The following is an 18,992-nucleotide window of genomic DNA, read 5'->3' on the forward strand; positions in this document are numbered from 1 at the left end:
AAAGGGACGGGCCTTTTGATATCTCTGTGGATCAGTGAGAGAGAAACTGACAGGATCAAAAAGGGCCACTCATTTTAAATGCAGACATATGGAATTTTCTAAAATTCTAAATCTTCCATGTAAATTCCTTTAGGATCAATGAAGTGTTTATCTATCTGAGTGTAGGTGGGTGGCTGGGTACATTTGAGCTGGAGATACAGGGGGAAGGGCACAGAAGCATAGATCAGACACGGCCATGCTGAATAAACATGATATCGTAAGACTTCCTCCTCATCTGAATTGATTTCCCTGTAGTCTGAGGGTGTATCCCTGGACCTGGGCTCCGTATTATGGAAAACATCCTCTCCATATCCTCTCTGTCTCGGCTTTACAGTATTTGGGAACCCCGCCCCCGCAACTCTACACCCCGCCCATAATTCTAAACTCCAGCAGGAACAGCACAGAGACATCAAATACCATGAGCTGTAGTCTTGTTAAGCAGCTTCAGCTGCAGCACCTTGTTCAGAATCATCTGAAAATCCAAACAAACAACACACACCACCTTTCTCATTTCACCAAAGAATTCTGAGTGATCTGTCTGGAAAGATTTTTCCTGAGGCCGACTTTGGCTGTACCGGGGAGGAATGAAAAGGACTGTCATGGAACAGAATCAGTGGCAGGGTCCAGCTGGCCAGAGTTGACTCTCTACTGTACACTAGGTGTGTTATAAATTCACTTAAGTACCAGAGACAGAGTTTAAAATAGAACTGATTTATTTGTCTCAGATCCAGAATATTAAACTCCAGTCCCATTAAAGGTGAATGTACAGCAGAAGAAACTCCTCCCATGCCCAGTGACCAGGGTGAAGAACTGGGTGTGGTGAGCAGCAGCAATAATTGCAGAGTTCAGCACCGACAGTCAGTCTCGAAATTGCATTCAGCAACGGTGATGGACAAATATCCAACATGCAGCTTATTGAAACTTTCTCCCCAGTGTGAACCCGGTAGAGTGTCACAAGTGTAACATGCTGCAAGGTTTCACTGCTAATGTAATGGCCTCTCTGTAATGTTTCACTGCTGAGGTAATGGTTTCTCTGTAGCAGCAATGTTTAGGTTAAGCCTGGAGATAACAGGGTTTTGGAGTGTGGGGCTATCCAACGAGAGAAACGTTCTTTCTTGTGAGTCTGGAAGAGGGAATTTATGGTCTTTCGCTAGGGAGAGATGAGAAGACACGAATGGAGAGAGCGGGCCATTCTTCTTTGTTTACTTACCTAATCCTGTAGTCAAAGTCAGAATTATAAAGCTCAATCCTTTAATCGTATATTGTGTACTGTTTGTAATTTCAGGGAACTGATTTGTAACAGGGGACACATCACACAGCATCCACCCGAACGAGATCTCACAAGTTTGGCCAGCCTGTGGGGATATCACCCCCTACATTAAGCTGCTAGCCGAAGCGAGAGTTACATAAGCCGAGATGACTAAGTGAATCGCTTCCCACAATCACAGCAGGAGAATAGCTACTCTCCAGTGTGAACCCAATGATGCACATTTGATGGAGATGGCTGAGAGAAACTCTTCCCAATGTCTGAGCAGGTGATCAGCCTCTACCCAGTGTGAACTCGCTGGTGTCTCTGTAGTTGAGATGACCAAGTGAATCCCTTCCCGCAGTCCGAGCAGGTGAACGGCTGCTCCCTGGTGTGAATGCGCTTGTGTGCCATTAGGGTGGATGACTCAGTGAATCCCTTCCCACAGTCTGAGCAGGTGAACGGCCTCTCTCCAGTGTGAACTCGCTGATGTACCTTCAGTTTAGATGACCGAGTGAATCCCTTCCCACAGTCCGAGCAGGTGAACGGCCTCTCGCCAGTGTGAACTCGCTGATGTACCTTCAGTATAGATGACCGAGTGAATCCCTTCCCACAGTCTGAGCAGGTGAACTGCCTCTCTCCAGTGTGAACTCGCTGATGTACCATCAGCTGAGATGAACAAGGGAATCCCTTCCCACAGTCTGAGCAGGTGAACGGCCTCTCTCCAGTGTGAACTCGCTGATGTACCATCAGTTGAGATGAGCAAGGGAATCCCTTCCCACAGTCTGAGCAGGTGAATGGCCTCTCGCCAGTGTGAACTTGCTGATGTACCTTAAGGTTAGATGAGCAAATGAATCCCTCCCCGCAGTGTGAGCAGGTGAACGGCCGCTCCCTTGTGTGAACTCGATGGTGAGCCATTAGGTCAGACGACCGAATGAATCCCTTCCCACAGTCTGAGCAGGTGAATGGCCTCTCGCCAGTGTGAACTTGCTGATGTGTTTTCAGGTTAGATAACTGATTGAATCCCTTCCCACAGTCCGAGCAGGTGAACGGCTGCTCCCCGGTGTGAACTCGCTGGTGTTTCATTAGGGAGGATGACTGAGTGAATCCTGTCCCACAGTCTGTGCAGGTGAATGGCTTCTCCCCAGTGTGAACTCGCTGGTGTACCTTCAGTTGAGATGACTGAGTGAATCCCTTCCCACAGTCTGAGCAGGTGAACGGCCTCTCTCTAGTGTGAACTCGCTGGTGCACCATTAGGGCAGATGACCGAGTGAATCCCTTTCCACAGTCTGAGCAGGTGAACGGCCTCTCTCCAGTGTGAACTCGCTGATGTACCTTCAGGTTAGATGACTGAGTGAATCCCCTCCCACAGTCTGAGCAGGTGAATGGCCTCTCTCCAGTGTGAACTGACTTGTGTACCAGTAGTTTAGATGACTGAGTGAATCCCTTCCCACAGTCTAAACAGGTGAACGGCCTCTCCCCAATGTGAACTCGCAGATGAGCCATTAGGTCAGATAAGCAAGTGAATCCCGTCCCTCGGTCTGAGCAGTTGAATGGCCACTCACCGGTGTGAACTCACTGGTGAGTCATAATGTCAGATGACAGAGTGAATTTTTCCCTACAAATTCAGCAGATGACCAAATTCTGCCCAGTGTGAACTGACTGGTGTGTCCACAGGTGGGAAGACCGACTGGATCCCTTCTCACACACAGAACAGGTGAATGGCCTTGTCCCAGTGTGAAGTTGCTGATGTACCTTCAGTTGAGATGTCCGACTGAATCCATTCCCACTGTCTGAGCAGGTGAATGGATTCCCCCATGTAAAATGACGCGGTGCCAGTTAGTCAGATGATCGAGTGAATCCCTCCCCACAGTCTGAGCAGGAAGGAAGATGAAGTGAATCCCTTGCTCCACTTCTTAAATATCTGGTCAGAGGCAGCAAAACTGGTGTGATCTGTTTGAGATTCCAGTAGACAAAATCCTGGTCATTTTCAACCTGTAAAAAGATTTACAAAATCCATCAATTGGTGTAGGACAACATTTCAGATGAGATTACTTGACTTGTCAAGGTGTGATATTACTTCTCTGATGCTCCTCCTGTCTCTATGAGAATGGGGCATTTCTGCCATCCCCAATCTGTAACCTGGCTCAGTTTGACTCTCTCCATTGGTATTATTCCCTGTTCCCACTGAGCTGCATGGGTGCCTGGCCCCACAGTAACTGAAACACTCTCACGCATTCCATGCACCCACCACTCTCTGTGTAAAAAAACTAACCCCTGATATCCCCTCAGTATCTATTTCCCAGCACCTTAAAACTATGCCCCACATGTTAGCCACTTTAGACCTGGGGAAGAAAGCCTCTGGCTATCCACACGATCAATGCCCCTCATCATCTTTTCACCTAAAATATGCTCTAAACATAAACAAGGGAATCATACATTGCTTTGAAGTTTTGTTAGAAGTATACCAAATGATTAGGGTACAGATAAGGTAAATGCAAGGAGCATTTTTCACTGAGGTTGGATGCGGTGATAACCAGAGGTCATGGGTAAGTAGGGTAGGTGAAAATTTAACAGAAACATTTGGAAAAGCTCTTCACTGAAATGGTTGTGTGAGTGTGGAATGAGATGTCAGCACAAGTGGTGAATATGAGCTCGGTTTCACCATTTCAAAGAAGTTTGGATGGGAGCCTAGATGGTAGGGGTATGGAGGGCGATGGTCCTGAAGCAGGTAGTTGCATTTGACAGCTTAAATGTTTTTTCAGCATTGACTAGATGGGCCAAATAGCCTGTTTCTGTACTGAACTTCTCCATGTTTCTATGACAGAGAAGCTGGACAAACTTGTTTGGAAGGGAAAAGGTAGGAGTGACAACGGAGCAGCAATGGCTGGAGTTTCTGGGAGCAATTCAGGAAATGAGTGATCGATACATCCCAAAGAAGTGGAAGTATTGGAAAGGCAGGAGGACACAACCATGGCTGAAATGAAAAGCCAAAGCCAACATAAAAGTCAAAGAGAGGGCAAACAAAAGAGAAAAATTATTGGGAAGCTTTTGGAAACCAACAGAAGACAACTAAAAAAAAGTCAGATGAAATCAGTGCATGGAATCATGATATTGTAGACATTAATGTGACTTGGTAGCACCCAACAGTCTGAGGCATTTAGAGGAATAACATATCCAGGGCCTCAATATCTCTTAAAAACCAAGGTTCCCTGCACCAGTTACCATTCAACCTTTATTTTGGCAGGCACATACAAACTCCACACCCTCAAAATTTCACTTCTGAAGGCCTCCCACTTACCAAGTACTCCTTTGCCAGAAAACAGCCTGTCCCAAGCCACACTTGTCAGATCCTTTCTGATACCACAAAATTGACCTTTCTCCAATTGAGAATCTCAGCCCGTGATCCAGACCGCTTTTTTTCCATATTTACCTTGAATCTCATGGCATTATGATCACTAATTTCTGTCACCAGCTCTGGATCATTTCCTAACAGCTTATTGCACACTTCTACGTCGGGAATTCTATGTACTGATTAACGGCACATTTGACAAACTTTACCTCATCCAGTCCTTTTACAGTATGGGAGTCCCAGACAATATTTGGAAAGTTAAAATCACTTACTGAGACAACCTTTGTTTCTTGGCAAGGTCTGCGATCTCTCTGGAAATTTGTTCTTCTAAATCCCTCAGACTGTTGGGTGCAACCAAGTCCCAGTAATGGCTACAATATCATAATGCCCTGTCCTCAGCTCATCTGGCTTTCCTACAATGCTTCTTGGATTGTGATATACACAGCTCAGCACGTTCATCGCACCATGCTCAACCATTTGATTGCTGACTCTGTCTGAGGTCTGAACAACATCTGAGTGGTGTCAAGAAAACAAACTCTCCCTCATTATCACAAAAACAAAGGAGCTGGTTGTGGAGGACAGGAGGAATGGAGGCAGACTAACCCCTATTGACGTCAATGGACCTGGGGTTAAGATGGTGAACAGCTTTAAGTTTCTCAACATAAACATTGCCAAGGATCTCAACTGGTCCGTACATACCAGCTGTGTTTTCACCTCAGATGGTTGAAGAAGTTTGGTTTGGGCCCCAAATCCTAAGAGCTTTCTACAGGGAGACAATTGAAAGCATCCTGACTGGCTGCATCACTGCCTGGTACGGGAACTGTACTTCCCTTAATTGCAGGAACCTGCAGAGAGTGGTGCAGACAGCCCAGTGCATCTGTAGATGTGAGCTTCCCATGATTGGTGGAAAAGAATAAAGTGAACTTGTGAAAAAGATAAGGTAATGAACTGATTGTGGTGTGGTTATTGATCCGGCGAATTTAAGTTTACACCGTAAAAAGTATTCCATTTGGATACATCACACCTTTGTACAGCTACTCTCTTCTGTTGACTTCAAGAAATAGCAGAAAACTGGGGACTTCGCAGAGCACATCATGGAAACAAGCCTCCCCTCCATGGACTCGCTCTATACTTCCTGCTGTCTCAGTAAATCAGGCAACATAATTAAAGATTCCCAGAACTCCAGACCAGACATTCTCAATTCTCAACCACCCATCGTGTCAAAGATAAATGAAAACATAAAAACAGAAAACGTACCACCAGGCCTAGGGACATTTTCCATTCTGCTGTTATAAGCAAACTGAATATTACTCAGCTTCCTTCTTGCATTGATAGGGATATATCATGAATATGATATGTAATAAGAAACATTGGCTGCACTTCGGCAAGTTGTATCAGTGGAATGGAGTCAATGAAAAAATGCCCACCCACAATGAGAGGTCGTGACAGATCTGGATCTCACTCCCTTGTCTGAATGGAATAAAGATTAAACTGCACAACCATGAGAAACAAACCCACAGACGTCAGACACCAGTGTAGAAAACCCATGCATGACAGCAGGCATGTGGAGGGGGGAGGGAAGGGGAGGGGATAGGATTTTTGGTTCCATGGCTCTCTTCCAGGGAAGGTGGGACCTGTACAGAAGGGACCACAACAAGAGAGAAGGTTCTTTGGAAGCTGAAGATCTGAAGGCAGATAAGTCACCTGGACCTGATGGTTTACACCCACAGTTCTGAAAGATGTGGCTGGAGAGATTGTGCAGGCATTACTAATGATCTTTCAAGAATTACTAAATTCAGAAATGGCTCTGAAAGACTGGAACATTGCAAAAGCCACTCCACTCTTCAAGAAGGGAGAGAGGCAGAAGAAAGGAAACTATAGGCCACTTAGTCTGACAGTGGTTTGAAAGATGTTGGAGTCGATTGTTAAGGATGTGAGTTCGGGGTACTTGGAGGCACAAGATAAAATAGGCCAGAGTCAGCATTGTTTCCTCAAGGGAAAATCTTGCCCGATGAACTTAGTGGAATGCTTTGAGAAATAATAAGCAGGGTAGACAAAGGAGAATTGGTTGACATTGTGCACTTGGATTTTCAGACCTTTGACAAGGTGCCACACACGAGGCTCCTTAACGAGCTCTGAGCCTGGTTGGGCGGCGATGAGGAAGGAGCTGATCTCGGGTTTACATTGTTATGTGTGATGAGAAAACCATGGGGAGATGGGGTCCAGAGTTGGCCCCCCGTGAACTATGCTGCTAACGAGAGGGAGAGATAAAGAGGAGGAGAGGCGCCATGCTGCACATGCTGATAATGAGAGAGACACAAGGATTTAAAATTATGGCTTCTTCGCTGATTGTTGACTTTACTCCCAAGGACTTTGCCTGCTTGTGTGAATCCTTGCTGACACAGCAGAGTGATGCCAGGTGCCTGCTGAGACAGGAGGGAGTGGCCAGATTGATGGACATGATCAGCTGATGGATGGCTGGAACCCCGGCTGGGGAGATAAAAGACGAGTCTGCTGAGACAAAGGCAGACACGCCACTGGACACTGAATGAGTGTTGTGCACCCACAGGAAGGTGGGGGCTTGGAGGATCGATTCGGGGGAATCGGTCCAAAGCTCTCAGTGTGTAAAAGCAGGCCAGTGGGGGCTTGTGTGTGTGTCCATTCTCATCTGGGTGACAAGTCCAGCACTGAAGAACGGTCTAGCCGGGAACGGAAGGGTCATAATTGATGACCACAACAGTACAAAGGAACAAGAACACAATGGATGGTTTGCCTGCTGATTCCGCTCATCTCTCGTTCGCTCTCTCTCTCTCTCTCCAATGTCACAACAGCAACTACCTCAACCCAAACTGAACTGAACTCTGCATTATCTGAAGACTATTCATTTACCCCTAGACTACGATAGAGCTCGGTTTTGATTCTTATTTCTACACTTCTGTATTTATCATTGCTAACCTGTTTTATATGTATATTTGCATTTTTGATACTGTATTACTTCATTTATTAATAAACACCTATAGTTAAAGTACCACCAGACTCCAACATGTCATTCCATTTCTCCTGGCTTGGTTACCCAGTAACGGGGTATGTGACAACGCAAATCGAAGGTCGGTTGCGAGGGAAAGGGTCGGGATGGAGCCAGACGGCTGGACAGTCTAGGCCTGGAAAGTAGGATCAGTTAGTTGTGGTTCCCCAGCAGTGAGAGTGGATGTTGGTGACATGAATCTGTTTGTGTGTACGGGTGTGGGGTAAATGGTGGGAAAGTTGTGGGGCTACTGGCCGGTGGAGGGAGGTTGGGGATGTGGGTTATCGGACACAGTGTGACCCGGGAGGAAGGGTCCGAGGGCAGATTACGTTGTGAGCAAGGGAGGATCTGGTCCATTGCATCAGACAGCTTTCAGGAAGCAACAAATATCTCTTTATATTAATCACTTTCTAATCTTGCTGCAACCATTGTGTTTGTCACAGAGCCCAGAGTCTGGAAACAGCTCGATGGTAGGAAGCAGATGGTGATGATGGGAGGCTGTTTATTAGAGTCAAGGCCCGTGCCTCCTGGAGCTTCCCAGGGTAACACCCATTGCTACTTGTCATCTATGTCAATAATCTGGTTGAGAATGTACAGGGTATGGGTAGTGAGTCTGCAGCAAGTAATTGCAAACAATTACTTCTTTTTGCAAGATAGTAAATATAAACACCCCTCTTTCCCTCTCCACACTCAGAACCGACCAAAACCTAATTCAGAAGTTGTAAGCTCTTCAAATGAGCAAACACTGAGGGAATGTGTGTGAGTTTAAAGAGCCGTGCTACTGACAGCACATTAGCAGATCTGGAGTGATTGCAACTGGGTCTGATAGAGGCATAACTGGTATTTCTGGGCACATTCAGCTCACTCCAATCATTCCCTACCTTCCTTTGTACAGTTATGTGAAGCCTAAAGGACCAGTGTTTGAGTAAATGAGACTCACCAAACTTTCTCCTGACTGAATCACTGGAAACTAAAACTCAGAAGGGTTTCTCTCCAGTCGGTGTTCTCAGTCCTCGGGCTGGTTCACGTGTTGCTGTTCCCTCGTCTTCAGTTGTGGTTTGCTTCCAGTTGTGGGTTTTTCTTCCAATAAATCTCTCACCCCAGGTGTAACTGTAACATGAGATATAAAGGAGCATGTTAACAATACAAAGGAGAACAAAATATTTCTGCTCACTGAAATCTAAAAACTGAAGACAAATATAATGATCCCACTGAACAAATCTGTCCCTGCCACATCACAAAACCTGATATGGGATAGGAAGGAGTCATCGTTCTGTCATGGTAAGACATAAGACGTAGGGACGGAATTGGGTGATTCGATCCATCGAGTCTGCTCCATCACTCAACCATGGCTGAGATTTATTCCAACACCATATTCCTGCCTTCCTCCTGGTACCCTGATGATACTTAGCAATCATGAGTATATTAATCTCTGTCATAAATATACCCAAATGGCAGCCTCAAACAACATCTGTGGCAACAAATTCCACGGATCAGCCATCTTTTGGCTGAAGAAATTTTTCTCATCTCAGTTTTAAGGGGAAGCATCTTTACTCTGACACTGTGCTGTCAATCGCAAACTTTCCATGTCCACTGTATCCAGGCTTTTCAGCATTTGGTAGGTTTACTTCACCATACATCCCTCCACCACCCCCACCATCCCGCATCACCATCCATCCGCGGACGGTGGGCACACACCACGTGATCATGCGTCCAAAGCGGAGGGCGGAGCAGATCTGCGGCGCACAGCCTCACGTGACCTGTTGGCGGGAGTTACATTTCAATTCTGCGGAAATAGACAGCCTGGGCTCCTGGTTTGGATCGTTTAATGCAGATTCAGTGAAGCCGACAAATTTCTGACGAGCCCAGATAACTGGGTACTAAATGAGAAATTGACCCTCGGTTCGGAGCTGATGGCCAACATCGGATCTCCCCGCTCGGGATCGCTCTCAGTACTCACCGATGGGAAAGTGATATCTTCGGCCCGCAGACAGTGATCCCGACCCCCGGCTCCCCACCCAGGAGGCGGGAACCCTTTGCCGATCCCGGAACAGATGTACTGCGGAAGCGAGCACGCCGCCCACCTGTAGACTGTGAGCATGCGCGAAGTAATTGTTGCATCATCAGGAGGGCGGGGCCTCGGACGCAGTCGCCCAGATACTGCCCATCTGCGGTTAAATGGCAGGGGCAAACGATATCAAGTGACCTGTGGGGGTCTCCCACCCCCAGACAAAGATCCAGCTACCCATCACCCTGTAAAGAAGCAAACGCTGTTCACATCGCCCCTCACCCTAAATGAGTTAGACATTTCAACCCGCAGGAAAAAATATATCGTCTGTCCACTGTATCTATTCCTCTCGTAATCTTATCAACGTCCATCCAGTCTCACCCCAGCCTGCGCCGCTCTGGAGTAAACAACACAAGTTTGTTCAACCTCTCGTTATAGCTCATGGCCTCTACTCCAGGCTATATCCTGGTAAACCTCTTCCACACCCTCTCCAAAGCCCCGACATCCTTCCGAGAATGGGGGCGCCCAGAACTGTCAGAAACACTCTAGATGTGGCCTAACTAGTTTTATAAAGCTGTGTTACGAACTGTAACGTTTGAGAAACGAACCAGCAGCAATAGAGTTCACACTGGAGTCTGGTTTTGATGTTAAACCATTTCTTTGTTAGTATCTACTTACAGTAACTTAACGAAATAAAGGAAAGGTAACAGTGTTATGTGTAAATATAACTCCCAAACTATCGAGCCTGAGGCAACAAAGCTTAGAGTCTTGAGATGGTAAAGTAGGAAAGTTCAGTAATCCCCGGAATAAATGATGGGAGAGAGATATTTGTAATCCAGGGTGAAACGTAGAGAAAAGGCCGTTACTTCGAAATAACCATCGTCGAAGTTCTTATCAGTTGAATCTGTCCATATACGAGTTATCAGCGAAAGTGACCTGTCACAGGAATACCGTCTACCAGGGATTACCACACAACATACCCAGGCAAGGGTTAACACAAAATATTCCACAACCCACTCCTATGGATTATACGAAGTGACAGCCACACACATTCGTTGTGGTTCCGTGTACCGATGATCAACCCACTCTTGTGGGCACAGGAGAGTTCCAAGCCTCAGCTGCGACAAACTGAAGCGATCAGCTTTTCCAGACTCTCTCTCTCTCTCTCTCTTTAGATTGGCCGACTGCCTGTCTGCAGATCGCTCTCTCTCTCTCTCATGATTAATCCACAGTTAGCGCCGTCAGCCTGTGCATGACGTCATAGTCCCGCCTCCTCACGCCGGCGCTCTTAAAGAAACAGTCACAGTACGACCGCAGGCTCGAAACAGCTGCAACACAACTTCCCGACTTTTGAACTCAATGCTTCAACTAATAAAGACAACCATGCCCTTTGCCTTCTTAACCACCCGATCAATCTGTGCAGTCTCTTTCAGAGAGCGATGAACTTGGAGTCTGAGATCCCTCTGATCATCAACACCGTTCAGGGTTTTGCATTTAACAGTGTGCTGTCTCTTTACATTCGACCTACCGAGCTGCCGAGATGATCATCACTGATCAAATCTCACTGAGATTTCTCAGGTCCTGTTGAATTTATTGCCAAGTGCACAAGTACGGGAAGGTACAGGTACAGAGAAACACTGAATTGTGGCAGCATCACAGGCAAGTACATTCAGATAACACACGGAACACAGATTATACGATTCTCTGTCAGTAACAATCTATAATCTATAAACATGTCATTAACCGTATTTTATATACAGTACATTCTGCCATGATCCACATTAAAATGTGCAATAACGGACTTGAACATGTTGAATTTGGTCACTGTTTCTATTCCTCTTGTAATCCACAACCAGCTCCTTTATTTTTGTCACAGTGAGGGAGAGGTTGTTTTCTTGACGCCACTGTGTCGGGGTGATGACTTCTTCTCTGTCGGCTGCCTCATTATTATTTGAGATTAGTCCAGTCAGTGTCGTGTCGTCAGCAAATTAGCAGATTGGAGCTGTGGGTGGCGACACAAGTCATGAGACGAAAGGAGGGGGCCAAGGAGACAACCCTGTGGGGTATGTGTGCTGAGGGTCAGAGAGACAGAGGTGAGGGATCCCACTCTTAACACCTGCTGGCGATCTGACAGGAAGTCCAGGATCCAGCTACACAAGGCAGGGTGAAGGCCGAGGTCTCTGAGCTTCTTGTCGATACTTCACGCCTTCGTATGGCTACTGCTCTGCTCGTGACTGCAAGGAACTGCAGAGAACTTTGGAGAGCGGAGAACATCAGAGAAACAAGCCTCCCCTCCATGGATTCTTCCTACACTTCCCCTGCCTCGGAAAAGCAGGCCATGTACTCAAAGATCCTCACAACCTGGACATTCTTGCTGCAAACACGCTCCCCCATCGGGGAAGAGATACAAAAGCTTTAAAGCGCCTACCACCAGGCTCAAGGTCGGCTTCCTGTCTGCGGTTATAAGCCAAATGAATGATAAAATGGACTCGAGCTCACAATGTAACTCGACGTGACCCTGCACCATATGTCTATCTGCACTGCACTTTCTCTGCAGCCATAATGCTTTGTTACAGTTATTGTCTTGTCGTATATCAACTCAATGTACTGTCGTAATGTACTGATCTGTGTGGCTGGTACGTCAGGCAAGCTATTCACTGTAGCTCAGTACGTGATAAGAATAAACAAATACCCCATTTTAATTGTGTGGAAATATTAGACAGACTGAGCTTCTGCTTTGGAACCTCAGAAGGAAACTTAACTGAACTGTTGTCATTTCTGAGGAATGCAAATAATTAGAAAAGGCTTCAATCTCGCATTACAATCTGCGGTAACTGGGATCAGGTGACCGGTGGTGGGTCTCCCATATCAATATCAGAATCAGCTTTAATAGCACCGGCATATGTCATGAAATTCGTTGTCTCTGCAGCAGCAGGAGAACTTAATTCATAACAATAGATGTTAACAGCTATGAATTACAAAAAATATTCACATTAAGTCGTTAAATGATATAAGTAGTGCAAAAATAAAAATAAATATGTAATAAACGTTTAATTGTGTGGAAATTCTGGAGCAGAGCTTAAGTAAACTGTACACATTTATGAGGAGCTCAGAAAAATAGAAAAGGCTGTATTCTCATATGAATAGTTCATATAACCAGAACTATTGGCTGCTCTTTGACAGGGCGAAACAGTGGAAAAGACAATAAGACCATAAAATATTGGAGCAGTAGTTGGCCATTCGGCCCAACAATTCTGCTCCGCCATTCAATCATGGGCTGATCCAATTCATCCAGTCAACCCCACTCCCCTGCCATCACCCCATAACCTTTGATGCGCTGGCTAATCAATAACCTATTTATCTCTACCTTAAATACACACAATGACTTGGCTCCACAGCCACTCGTGACAACAAATTCCACACATTTACCACACACTGATTTAAGTAATTTATCCGTATCTCTGTTCTAAATGGACGTCCTTTAATTCAGCAGTCATGCCCTCTTGTCCTAGAATCCCCTACCATGGGAAACCAGCTTTGCCATATCTAATCTGTTCAGACCTTTTAATATTGAGAATATTTCTATGATATCCCCATTATTCTCCTGAAATCCAGGGAATACAGCCCAACGGAATCATTCCCGTGAATTTTCTCTGAACCCTCTCTAATGTCAGTATGATGATGTGGCATCCGTCGGTCTCGAGAGACCATGGATCTGCGCCTGGAGAGTTTTGATTCAGCTGCTGATGGTGGTGCAGCGTCTGTTGTGGCTGTACAGGCCCACACGGGAGTGACAGTCTCGGTTGCAGCGATTGCATTTGAAGACGCTCTCCTCCAATGTTGCCGTGTTGTTGTCTTTTCGGCGAGCGCGCTTTTCCTCGGCGGCAAGCCTCAGTTTCTCTCCTCCGCGCTCCAGCCCTCTGTGTAGTTCTCGTCTCCAGCGTGAGCGATCGTTCGCGACGTCTTCCCATCTCTTGACGTCCAGGTCCGTATAATGTCAATATATCATTTCTAAAATTAGGATCCCAAAACTGCACACAATAGTCTGCGTGATATTACGAGTGCCTTAAAGAGACTCACCATCGCATCCCTGTTCTTATATTCTATACCTCTAGAAATGAATGCCAGCATTGCATTTGCGTTCGTCACCACCGACTCAAACTGGAAGTTAACCTTTAGGGTATCTTGCAGAAGGACTTCCAAGTCCACTTGTATCTCTGCGTTTATAATTCTCTCCCCATCTAAACAGTTGTCCGTCCGTTTATTTCTTACACCAATTTAGATAGATAGATAGATAGATAGATACTTTATTCATCCCCATGGGGAAATTCAACATTTTTTCCAATGTCCCATACACTTATTGTAGCAAAACTAATTACATCCAATTCTTAACTCAGTAAAAATATGATATGCATCTAAATCACTCTCTCAAAAAAGCATTAATAATAGCTTTTAAAAAGTTCTTAAGTAGTTTACTTAAATACATTGAGTCCGGCACTTTAACATATCTTACTCCTGGCGGTTGAATTGTAAAGCCGAATGGCATTGGGGAGTATTGATCTCTTCATCCTGTCTAAGGAGCATTGCATCGATAGCAACCTGTCATTGAAACTGCTTCTCTGTCTCTGGATGGTGCTATGTAGAGGATGTTCAGGGTTTTCCATAATTGACCGTAGCCTACTCAGCGCCCTTCGCTCTGCTACCGATGTTATACTCTCCAGTACTTTGCCCACGACAGAGCCCGCCTTCCTTACCAGCTTATTAAGACGTGAGGCGTCCGTCTTCTTAATGCTGCCTCCCCAACACGCCACCACAAAGAAGAGGGCGCTCTCCACAACTGACCTATAGAACATCTTCAGCATCTTACTACAAACATTGAATGACGCCAACCTTCTAAGGAAGTACAGTCGACTCTGTGCCTTCCTGCACAAGGCATCTGTGTTGGCAGTCCAGTCTAGCTTCTCGTCTAACTGTACTCCCAGATACTTGTAGGTCTTAACCTGCTCCACACATTCTCCATTAATGATCACTGGCTCCATATGAGGCCTGGATCTCCTAAAGTCCACCAGCATCTCCTTGGTCTTGGTGATATTGAGACGCAGGTAGTTTGAGTTGCACCATATCGCAAAGTCCTGTATCAGTTTCCTATACTCCTCCTCCTGTCCATTCCTGACACACCCCACTATGGCCGTGTCATCAGCGAACTTCTGCACATGGCAGGACTCCGAGTTATATTGGAAGTCTGATGTGTACAGGGTGAACAGGACCGGAGAGAGCACGGTCCCCTGCGGCGCTCCTGTGCTGCTGACCACCGTGTCAGACCTACAGTCTCCCAACCGCACATACTGAGGTCTATCTGTCAAGTAGTCCACTATCCAATCCACCATGTGAGAGTCTACTCCCATCTCCGTTAGTTTGTGCCTTAATATCTTGGGCTGGATGGTGTTAAAGGCACTAGAGAAGTCCAGGAATGTAATCCTCACAGCACCACTGACCCCATCTAGGTGAGAGAGGGATTTGTGCAGCAAATACGTGATAGCATCCTCCACTCCCACCTTCTCCTTATACGCAAAATGATGAGGATCCCGGGCGTGCCTGGTTTGTGGCCTCAGATTCTGTATTATCAGCCGCTCCATGGTCTTCATCACGTGCGACGTCAAGGCAACAGGTCTGAAGTCATTCAACTCCTTTGGTTGTGGTTCCTTCGGCACCGGGACAATACAGGATGTTTTCCACTGTCTGGGTACTCTTCTCTGCTCCAGGCTCATGTTGAAGATGCGCTGTAGTGGTTCTCCCAGCTCAGTCGCACAGGCCCTCAGTAATCGTGGGGATACTCCATCCGGTCCAGCCGCCTTGCTGGTACAGATCTTCCTCAGTTGACCTTCCACCTGTGCAGCCGTAATCCTGGGCGTGGGCAAGGTCTCCTGTGAGTGGCTATTTTCCTGTGAGGGAAGTAAGAGGGAGGACGACTAGAAAGACAAGCTTGGTGTGGAGTTCTGCGGTGAGGATGAGATTGTGTTGTCGAACCTATTGAAGAAGTTGTTCAGCTGGTTCGCTTTCTCCACATCTCCACTTATGTTTGCCCCCCGCTTTGCACCGCATCCGGTTTAGTACACTTTACAACTTAGTATTTCATTTGCCACTTCTTTGCCCGTTCCCCTAAACTATCTAAGTATCTCTGCAGGCTCTCCGTTTCCTCAACACTACCCGCTCCTCCACCTATCTTGGTATCATCGGCAAATTTAGCCACAAGTCCATTAATGCCATAGTCCAAATCATTGACATACATCGTAAATTTCTTAATTCAGCCTACAGCGACCTTCCAATCCTATGTCATCTAATTCCAATGATTTAATATTAATTTTTGTACTCAGGGCCACACCACTTCCTGTGCCCACTAACCTATCTTTCTGATACACCTTGTATCCTTGGACGTTCAGTTCCCAATGCCAGACATTCTTTAGCCAAGTTTCACAGATGGCCACAGCGTCAAATTTGCCAATCCTGAATTTGAAGATCGTCCATTTTATTCCTTATGCTGCGTGCATTCAAATACAACACTCTCAGTCCAGCATTTGTTGCTTTCTGTTTTAATTGCCCCATGACTCTATTGCCCTGTAACTCATTCCACTGGCTTTGATTAAGCTTTATTAAGCTTATTAACAGGCTTTATTAAGCCTGTTCTTTCTAAAATCTCTGTTGCACGCCATCATTGATTTATTTCTGTTTTCCCCTTCCTCAGCCCAATCACTCCGGTTCCCATCTCTCTGTCAAATTCGTTTAAACCCTCACTAACAGCTTTATGAAATCTGCCCGCCAGGATATTGGACCGCTTTGTGTTCAGGTGTAACCCGTCCATTTTGTACCAGTCGTACCTCCCCCGGAAGAGGCTCCAATTATCCAGGAATCTGAAGCCCTGCCCCCTACACAAGTCTCTCAGCCACACATTAATACGCCTGATCATGCTATTCTTTCATCGCTGACACGTGGCGCAGACAGCAATCCTGAGATTACTACCCCAGAGGCCCACAGGGGTCTGAGTTGGCAACGTTTCTGTTTACGTTCTATGTCAATGCATCAGATAACAGTATTGATGGCCCTGTGGCCAAATCTACAAACTAAGTCAAATATTGAAAGGCCTGGATAGAGAGGTTGTGGAGGGCTATAGTATCTGGTTATCACAATGCCATAAATACAACTGAAGTGTACAAACGGTAGGCTTGCTCCGCGGCTGGAGATTCTAAATTGGAGAATGGCGCTTTATTCACAAAATCCTCATAGCCCACAGTGACTGTGTACTGATCCCAGCAATGGGACCCGCCACTGCAGCCCCACAGTGCACTATGTACTGATTGCAAAGCTATGAAATTGCATGTGAATAGCCTCCCCTCCCCCAACTCCACTCGTTCTGCGTCACCAGCAGACTGGGACATCTCACATCTCGCTGCCTCCGCCAGGACATTAAACTGTGAACAACTGTGGTCAGGGACTGATCTCTGGGGTACTCCAAACGCTACCTCCTTCCAGTCTGAAAACGACCCACTCATCCAGACACACACTACCGGCAGTTTATCGATCTCCAACGAAAAAGCCTAATCACCTACTCCTGAGGGTCAATACCATTGCTGCCTCTGACTTTACCACCGTCAAATGCCAGGAGGGACACAATAATCAGAAAGTCTCTAGTCGCAGCCGTGTAAATAAAATGTGATCTCAGTGAGTGTGTGGCGCATGCTCAGAATGCGAAGGGGACATACAAACTGAGCCAAGTCACAGACTGATGAAGGGGAGGAATGATCCATTTTGATACAGAGAGGGAAGCGGGGAGTTTGATATTGACCCTGATGCCGGAACTGTGGTCAGTTAGAAGATGAAGTCTTGTTCCTCCAAATTGTTTTCAGCTGTGACAGTGTTTTTACCAGAAGGCACCATGGAGACTAAAATTATCTGAGTTGAAATGTTGTCCACCGACTGGCGTGCTTTGTAAACTTTTAACAGTGTGGAAATCTTAATAAGCTGATAAGGAAGGCGGGCTCTGTCGTGGGCAAAGTACTGGAGAGTTTAACATCGGTAGCTGAGCGAAGGGCGCTGAGTAGGCTACGGTCAATTATGGAAAACCCTGAACATCCTCTACATAGCACCATCCAGAGACAGAGAAGCAGTTTCAGCGACAGGTTACTGTCGATGCAATGCTCCTCAGACAGGATGAAGAGGTCAATACTCCCCAATGCCATTAGGCTTTACAATTCAACTGCCAGGACTTAAGAACTTTTTAAAGCTATTATTAATGCTTTTTGAGCTAGTGATTTAGATGCATATCATATTATTACTGAGTTAAGTATTGTATGTAATGAGTTTTTGCTACAACAAGTGTATGGGACATTGGAAAAAAATGTTGAATTTCCCCATGGGGATGAATAAAGTATCTATCTATCTATCTATCTATCTATCTATCTCTAAGGAATTCTGTATGGGAATCACAAACACAACAGCACGTCAGTTCACCAGCACTTGAATGCCACCGATCCTTGAATGCGGAGGCGGAGATGTTGGAGAACAGCGCCCCGAAGGAGAGCCCGAACACGTGTCCATGTCCGTGATCTGATCTGATACATTGCCACGGCGTTGATAGCAGTGAGAAGCCATTCGCTGGCTTTCATTTTGGAAGCGATTCAGTCGGCCATCTCAGATTCACTAACAGCCTTGCACTGGGAAGTGGCCGTTCACCTGCTCCGTGTGTGTGAAGAGACTCATTCAGTTAACCCACCGTGTGATGCTCCGGTGAGTTCACAATAAATAGAGGCCACATTTCTGTCCGGAGTGAGTAAAGAATTTTACTCAATCGTCCCAGCTGCCGCAATGCCAGCAACTTCACATCAGGGAGGAAGTTCTAATCAGCTCCGTGTTAAATGTTTAACCATCACGGCGACTGAAGGCAGCTGCAGGTTCATGAGGGACTGTTACTGTCAGATTCTGCAGTTCTTGCGGCTGCTCATCGCACCCAGGACTGAACCCTGGTCACTGAGCATTGGAGTAGTCTGTTCTGCTGATGTTTACCTTAAACTGGACTGATGTTTAATATTGTGGATCTGTGAATGATAAATCGGTTCTGTATCAAATCATGTGTCTCAGGTACTTTATGTCTCTACCACACTCACAATGTACTCTAGAGAGGCCACTCGGCCCATCTGGTCCCTGCCCATGTTTCTGTTCCTTATCACTATATCCAAATCTATTCTTGCCGTTCACCTCTCTCTCTCCCTGTGATAATAGGTTACAACTAGTCACCACTCCATCAGAGAAGAGATGTTCCTTGACTTTC

The 18,992-nt window shown here is 46.1% G+C and overlaps 1 protein-coding gene across 2 annotated transcripts; it reads right to left on the reverse strand.

Annotated features, from left to right (window-relative positions):
• Nucleotides 1-734: 734 nt before the first annotated feature.
• LOC140724400 (uncharacterized) lies at nt 735-9,999 on the reverse strand. 2 transcript variants are annotated; one of them, XM_073038848.1, is made up of 3 exons: nt 9,623-9,999; nt 8,603-8,772; nt 735-3,280 (listed from the first exon to the last, which is right to left on the reverse strand). In XM_073038848.1, exon 3 carries the CDS (start codon nt 2,789-2,791, stop codon nt 1,586-1,588), a length of 1,206 nt encoding a protein of 401 aa, XP_072894949.1. In that variant the 5' UTR covers nt 2,792-3,280; nt 8,603-8,772; nt 9,623-9,999; the 3' UTR covers nt 735-1,585. The 2 variants fall into 2 exon arrangements, with proteins under 2 accessions (XP_072894949.1, XP_072894950.1); XM_073038849.1 differs by lacking the exon at nt 9,623-9,999 and adding an exon at nt 9,217-9,319.
• Nucleotides 10,000-18,992: the final 8,993 nt, after the last annotated feature.

The sequence above is a fragment of the Hemitrygon akajei genome, unplaced genomic scaffold (assembly GCF_048418815.1).
Source record: "Hemitrygon akajei unplaced genomic scaffold, sHemAka1.3 Scf000204, whole genome shotgun sequence".
Classification (NCBI taxonomy): Eukaryota; Metazoa; Chordata; class Chondrichthyes; order Myliobatiformes; family Dasyatidae; genus Hemitrygon; species Hemitrygon akajei.

Bases quoted from the DNA above. Each gene is read 5' to 3' on its own strand.
- LOC140724400 (XM_073038848.1), bottom strand. From the start codon at position 2,791: ATGGCTCATCTGCGAGTTCACATTGGGGAGAGGCCGTTCACCTGTTTA.